General features: G+C 53.5%; 1 protein-coding gene across 2 annotated transcripts in view; it reads right to left on the bottom strand.

Annotated features, from left to right (window-relative positions):
* The window catches only part of RRM1 (ribonucleotide reductase catalytic subunit M1), a 24,927-nt gene that overhangs the window by 7,902 nt on the left and 9,622 nt on the right, over positions 1-7,403 (bottom strand). For both annotated transcript variants that reach the window (XR_001878627.1, XM_017838894.1), the window contains exons 7-12: positions 4,147-4,309; positions 3,241-3,382; positions 2,527-2,610; positions 2,088-2,249; positions 1,516-1,595; positions 873-1,074 (exon numbers count right to left, since the gene is read on the bottom strand). Coding sequence is in view for 1 of the 2 variants with exons in the window: in XM_017838894.1 (XP_017694383.1) it covers positions 873-1,074; positions 1,516-1,595; positions 2,088-2,249; positions 2,527-2,610; positions 3,241-3,382; positions 4,147-4,309 (833 nt within the window). In the remaining variant the exon portion in view is untranslated. The remainder of the gene's footprint in view (positions 1-872; positions 1,075-1,515; positions 1,596-2,087; positions 2,250-2,526; positions 2,611-3,240; positions 3,383-4,146; positions 4,310-7,403) is intronic.

Genomic DNA, 7,403 nt, shown 5'->3' on the forward strand with positions numbered 1-7,403 from the left:
TCCCAATATCCCCTCTATCCCTGCCCTCTGGCAGTGGGAAGCCATTCCCCTTTGTCCCAGGTCCCTCTCCAGCTCTCCTGGAGCCCCTTTAGGCCCTGGAAGAGGCTTCAAGGTCCACATAAACTGAGCCCAACTATTTCTTGTGTTCCCAGAGCAGCAGCTGATCCCAATGAGATCCAGATACACCAGGGCATTTTCTTGGGTCATTTTTTTAACACCAGTTTTACTTTCAGCCCTGGGAGAACTGAAAGAAGTCAGTTAAGGTTTCCTGTGCAGTGCAGGCAGGAGAGCTGGCTCCATCTCTTCCAGACCACTCAGGATTTGATGACTATTCCAAAGCACGTGAATTAAAGAACCACCAGTAGCACAGGCAGCACAAACTGATCCTTTCAGTCACAGCAGCCTCAGAGCTTGGCTGTTCTGGAACTCCCTGCCCTGTCTCAGCACTGACCCATCTCTACATCCTCCTTCACCTTTGTTAGCTGTGCTGTAGCCCAGCCACAGCACATCCATGGAGCTCTGAGAGCAGAGAAGCACACAGGGAACTCAGGGAATTGCTACTGGGGGTCAGAGAGGCAGGGTTTTCCTAAAGCAGGAGCTGAAGAGCTGCTTACAGCAGCTCCCAGGCAGGCAAAGAGCCCCCTCAGCTCTCGGAGGTTCCCTTCATGGCCATCCTGCGTTATCCCAAACCCTCCATAGCAGTGGGAAAGGAGGGGAACCCACACAGGCAGGGGAAGAGCTGAGTACTCGAGTTAGAAGCTTCTCAGCTGCCTGTTCCCCTGCCCAAGCCCCAGCTGGACACCATTCCCCAGGGCTGCCACAGGAGCACTCCCAGCTCCCCCCGAGGCCGTGCGTTCCCGCTCCCCACCCACCTCCTCGTTGCTGGTGTACTCCACGATCTCGGTGCACAGGTTGCTGCACTTGATGGTGCCCAGGTTCTGCTGGTTGCTCTTCCTGTTGCAGGAGTCCTTGTAGAGCATGTAGGGGGTGCCAGTCTCTGTCTGGGACTCGATGATGGCGTACCAGAGCTGCTGGGCCTTCACCACCCTGCGCACGCGGCCCTGCCGCTCGTAGCTGCAACGGGCCCACGGTGCCGTCAGCCCCAGGCTCCCACGGGCAGGGACAGAGCCCTGCCCCACACAGCAGGTTCTCAGGCAGCCAGGAGCCCCCTCACTGCTGAACTCTGAGCTCTGAACGAGCACAGCAGGGCAGCAACACTGCCCTCGTTTAAGGGAAGCAAATCTCTCGCTGCAACACCCACACAGCAAGTTCCAAGCAAAGCCACGGAGAGTTCCAGGTGGGGATCACTGCAGGACTTCCCTCTCACCAGCTGAAGTGACCATTCACACACAGCCCCACCTTGAGCAGGTCACAGTGTGAAGGAAACACCCCCCTTCTTCACCCTTTTATCAGCATGATAATGACCCCCCTGCCCACAATGCTGTGCCTTGCCCAAGATCCCACGGGCAGCTCTGTGAGAGATGACACAACTTACAGGTCTGTTCACTCTCTTACCTCTCATACAGTTTCTCAAATTCCTCTCCCCAGACGTCATCCAGGCCAGGACACTCATTTGGGCACATCAAGGACCAGTCCTGTAAGAAGGAAAAGTATTCAGAGGAAATCTTCATGGACCCTTTTAATTAAAGCTGCAGCTGCCCCATCCTTGGAAGTGTCCAAGGCCGGGCTGGATGGGGCTTAGAGCAACCTGGGCTGGTGGAAGGTGTCCCTGCCCATGGCAGGGGTGGCACTGGGTGAGTTTTAAGGTCCCTCCCAACCCAAACCAGTCTGGGATTCTGTGTGAAACACAAGCAGACACAGAACAGTTTACTGAGGAAGTGTTGATGCTTTGAGGAAACTCCACAGTAAAAATTTAGTCAACAGTCTGACTATGTAAGTCAGGGGCTGAAAGATTAAGCCCTGAAGTGAAGTATCCCACTGGAGCTGTCCAGCTCCATCCTCTGCCTGCACAGCCAACTTCTCAAATGAGGGGCAGCAGCTCTCTCAGGAAACTCCTGAGCTCTCCCCAGGGCTGCTCCCCTGTCCCTCCATCAACAGACCTACTCTGTGCCAATCAGGCTTCTCACCTGGTTGGTTTCCACCCGTTTCATGAAGAGATCAGGGATCCAGAGGGCAAAGAAAAGATCTCTGGCTCTCTGCTCTTCTTTCCCAGTGTTCTTCTTCAGGTCCAGAAACTCAAAGATGTCCAGGTGCCACGGCTCCAGGTAGATGGCAAAAGCCCCAGGTCTCTGGTACATGGAACACAAACGAGATCAGAACAAACTGTCCTAGGAAAGAAAACCTCCTGCTCTGCTCCCAAGTGCACACAACACCCCAAGCTATCTGGGAACTGAGGGGGAACACCAGAGTAAAAACACAAGGGGGGAAATGCCCTTTTGTAATTGTGTGTCACCCACGACCACTCCATCAGCTCCCCGACATTACTGGGACAGCCCTCCCCAGGTGTGGAGCCTCTCCCAGTGAGCCCAGGTTCCCTCTGGACTGGAACTAAAGCAAGGCCAGTACCTTGTTTCCCCCCTGATCCACGTAACGGGCGGTGTTGTTGTAGACCCTCAGCATCGGAACGAGCCCGTTGGAGTTTCCATTTGTCTGCAGAGGCACGGGAGAAACATCAATGCTGAAAAGAAACTCCCTGGAGAGACAGGCCTGCATTTCCTGCGTGCCTTCCAGCAGTCTGGAAAGCTCTGGCACTGAGAGCCAAGAACTGATCACCCCCAGTTATTTGTAGTCTCTTCACCAAATCTTTTTTTTTAATATATATAAGCTACTGGTCCCAGAGTTAATAAAATGTCTCTCCTAACTTCTTTCCTCTATTATGTCACTTAAAGGCTTGCAGGGGTTACACACAGTGTGACAAAAATCCCCAAACACATCCACAGATGTTGTGGGGCAGTCAGAGATACAGAAAGGCAAAGGGCCAATGCACCAGGGAATATTCCTAGGCTGTTAACACTAAGTAAGCTGGAATTGTCTGCTCAAACGGTGGAATAAGATCCTCTTTTTGGAAGGACTTCTATTAGGAAGCCAAAACACCAAGGGAAACCAAAACACCAAGGGAAACCAACCTTTCTGCCTCAGGGCAAGGGAAGGACCACTGAGTGAGACTCACTGCTGGGCTGAACTGGGTCAGCAGAAGCAGCATCGATTTGGCAACCAAGAAAAAGCCATTTCCTGAGAGCAAACCCAGCCCATCCGTGTGGCAGGCCCCTGCAGACTCACCCCAGCTATGTAGCTGCCCGTGGCTCGGATGCAGCTCACGGCCAGGCCGATGCCCCCGGCAGACTTGGAGATGAGGGCACACTGCTTCAGGGTGTCGTAGATGCCCTCGATGCTGTCGTCCTTCATGCACAGCAGGAAGCAGCTGGTGGGAACAAAGGGCTTTAGTGCACAAGGGGGGAAAGGGAAAGTCACCAGAGTTTCAGCAGGCTGCAAAAACCAGGGTGAACACGGAACCTTTAACGTGCTCCTCAAGGGAAACCCACGGGGGTGAAGGTGGAGTAAAGGACGGTCTCAGAAAACATCAGGAGTTGTAGCTGCTGATATCTCTGTTATCAAACATTTTTAATCACAGAATCATGGAATATCCTGAGCTGGAGGGACCCCAAGGATCATGCAGTCCAAGGCCTGGCCCTGCCCAGGACACCCCAACACTCCCCCCTGTCCCTCAGAGCGTTGTCCAAACCCTCCTGGAGCTCTGGCAGCCTTGGGGCCGTGCCCACTGCCCTGGGGAGCCTGGTCAGTGCCCACCACCCTCTGGGGGAAGAACCTTGTGCTAACACATTGATATAAAGCATTATAAAATACAAACCTGTATGTTATATCTATATACTAAAATCCTATTAGTTATGCTTGCTGCCTCTGGCATGTTGCAGAAAACAACCACCAGGATTCATTTCGCAACCTGCAGCAGACCATGCACATCAGCAACTTCTCAATACAACACAGACATGCAAGGATTTCCCAAAAGTTCACAGAAACCTGTGTATTTTTACCCAAAGACGGGTTAAATTTGACAGCAGCTGCTCAACACTCCCTCAAACACTCACAGACACACAGCTGGTGATTTCAGGGGCTGTGAAAGCACTCCCCTGCTCCCTGCCCCTCCCTGTGTGCCAGCCCGGGTACCTGGAGAGCTGGGGGCGGTTGGTGCCGGCGTTGAAGAGCGTGGGGGAGGCGTGTGTGAACCAGCGCTCCGACAGCAGGTTGTAGGTCTCGATGGCAGCATCGATGTCGTCCTTGTGGATGCCCACGGACACCCTCATCAGCATGTGCTGAGGGCGCTCAGCGACTGTGGGGACACACACTCAGTCACACAACAGGCTGGCTGGGTTGGGAGGGACACCAAAGACCATCTCCTTCTACCCCCTGCCACGGGCAGGGACACCTTCCACCAGCCCAGGTTATTCCAAGCCCCGTCCAGCCTGGCCTTGGACACTTCCAGGGATCCAAGGACAGCCACAGCTTCTCTGGGCAACCTGGGCCAGGACGTTCTGACCTCCCCAGAAGGGCATGGTAACCCAGGTTGTTATTAATAGATCCCTTGGGGTGGATTAGAGTGAAACAACACTGAATGGTGTTTGTAAATATATATATATATATATGTAGAGATTATTTTAGAACAGTTTGGTTGCAAAGGAAAACAGGTATGGAGCTGCCAGGGGAAGGTTTTCAGAAAAGTTGCTTGAGGACGGAAAAAACCAGTGTTGGCTCAAGGAAACTTTGCTGCCTTGGAAGCCCAGCCTGGGAGAAGGTTCTTTCCCGGGAATAGCTTTACAGGTCTCTCTCTCCCTGCCTGCCAAGGAGGCTGACTCCCTGGGACAAAAGAGAAGGTTTTCACAGACATGCCTGGGGCCACTGCTGGGAACAGAGAGATGAGAACGGCACCTTGATGTCACGTGCATGAGAGAGAGGCTGATAGAAAAACCACCAGAGAACAGAGGAGAACAGGCTCTCCCTTTGTCATCAGATGGCCCAGCGAGGAGTGCTGGGTCTCCTGGGCCCCCGTGGCCACTCTCCTGGTGACAATGACCCCCTGGAAGCCTGGCTGGAGATGGGGTCTGTGCCAGGCACCGGCCCACAGGCCATGGAGTCAGCTGAGCACGAGCTGCCCAGGTCGGTCTGCAGTGGAGCTGTTGGCCAAAGGGCAGCCTGGGGGCCCATCCACACCATGGCTGGAGCTCCTCACCCAGCCCCTGCCCGGCTGCACCGCCCCTCGCTCCGGCCTGGCACTGAGGGGTCAGTGAGCACAAAGTCCTGCCCGGGAGGAGTGGCCACAGATGTCCAGCAGCAAACGGTGTCCACCCTTCCTCTCCTCTCAGGACCTGCCTNGTGGAGATGGTCTGCCATAGGACTCTTCGGTGGCAGGTATGTGATAATGATCTTCTTCTTTACTCTTTTTCCTCACCATTATCTTTTTTCTCTCTTCTTCTTCACTCCTTTTTCTTCTCTTAGTCTCTTTATTTCTCTCTTTCGGTCTCTTTTCTTACTTTATATTTAGGGCAGCTCAAAGCCAGTGGGTTGGACTCTGCTCAGCTGTGTGTGTTGGTTTGTGCTGAGTCAGCACTTTGTGGAATGCTCTACCTTGGCTGTACGTTAGGGTGAACTTCTGGAGCCTGGAATGTATTTTTAAAAGCAACACACCCGGGTGAGCGTGCGGCTCTGGACCAGGGGTCTGACAGGTTGAAGTCACGAGAGACTGGATGATTTGATTGCTGGGTGTGGATGATTTGATTACTGGGTGGAATCAACCAGCTCCATGTGTGGGAGGGCCCACCCCTCACTCTGGCCCTAAGTCCCACCCTGGAGGTGTGGCCACAGCACCCCAAGCACATAAATACAGGAGCGCGCACACGCTCCTCTCTCTCTTCCCTCTCCGGAGCCCGCTGCCGCCACATGGAGCCAGACTTCCAGAGCATTCCTTGGTGGTGAGTCACGTGGGGTTGGTGTTCGCTGGGTGCTTTAGTGGAACGCTTCTCCTGGGTTGTACGTTACCCCCACGAACCTTTGGCCAAGACACCAAAACTTCACCCTGAGTTTTGGGAAAGCGTGTTGGCACTTTCTCTTCATAACTTCAAGGTATTAAACACTCGCAGTAAAGCCCGAGGCTTTGGGATTGGGGTGTTGGAGAAGTTAGGTGGGAATTCTGCGTACGTGGGAGTTCTCCCACTCCGGCTGCCGAGATTCCGCCTCGTGTCTCCGAACGGCGCGCGGTTCCCGCCAGACGCCATGTCCTTCCTGGTGCCACATCAAAGGGACTTTGGCCTGGCACGGCTCCAGGGGTGACTGAGCCCTGCCCTGGGGCGGTGCCCCGCTGGCTGAGCGGTGTGTCATGTCGCCAGAGGACAAGGACATTCAGCGCCTCACAGCGTTACATCTCCACTCCTTTCCCTGTGTGCTTTGCCGAGTGCCCCTGCACGTTATTGCGCCCTGTATTTCCATTCCCGGCGGGAATGCTTCCTTGAGCGAGGAGGTGCAATGTCAGGGGCAAAGGGCATCGGGAGAGTTGCTTGAGGAGAGAAAAAATAGCCTTTGCTCAAGGAAATGTGCTGCCCTGGAAGCTCAGACTGGGAGAAGGTTCTTCTCCATGAACAGTTCCTGTGTGTCTCTGAAGTGAGATAATGTGCAGGTACCTGTAGAGTGAGAGACCAGTTTAAGGCCATGGTGACCATCCTGATTGGTTATGGGAAACACCTCAGCACCCGGAGGGAGCATTCCCAGGAAGCCACTGTCAGAGGGTTGTGGGTTACACAGAAAGGGACAAAGAGACCCTGATGGCTTCCCGAAAGTCCTCAACAAAATGGGGGGACTTCCCAGCAAGAGACTGATAGGAAGCACGAAAATAACACTTAAGGAAATGTGTAAGGACAAGCAAGAGGAAGAAAGGACAAAAGCAGAAAGATACACAGTCAGTACCCGTTGGATCCAGCGAGGAGATGGGGCAGTTGCAGCTTCAATGCCTGCTGGTTGAAGTGGTGGTCGTGGTCTTGTCACAGTGATGGTCTTGATCCATGGGGGGAGTCCAGGCAACTCAGAGCTTTCATGAGTTATATCCACCCAGGTTCAGGTGGGAACACCTGGTACCTCCTCTGGGGTGGGAAGTTTTACAACGGGTGATGTCAGGGACATGTCAAGAGCCTTTGACTGAAGGTGCTCCTCAGAGGGGTTCTCACAGCTGAACCATCAGGACATTGGCCTGTGTCATGGTTTGAGATCCCCAAAATCTAATTCCCTAGTCTAAGCCCCCTCCCCCATCTCAACCTAGTATAAGATGTGGTTTTTCTCCAGACAAAACACGAGACTCAGAATGGGGGAAAGGGAATATATTACAATGACTGTACAAATAAATATTATAATACATTATACACACGATCACAACTATCTCT

This window comes from Lepidothrix coronata, unplaced genomic scaffold, assembly GCF_001604755.1.
Source record: "Lepidothrix coronata isolate B3197 unplaced genomic scaffold, Lepidothrix_coronata-1.0 Scaffold367, whole genome shotgun sequence".
Taxonomy (NCBI): Eukaryota; Metazoa; Chordata; class Aves; order Passeriformes; family Pipridae; genus Lepidothrix; species Lepidothrix coronata.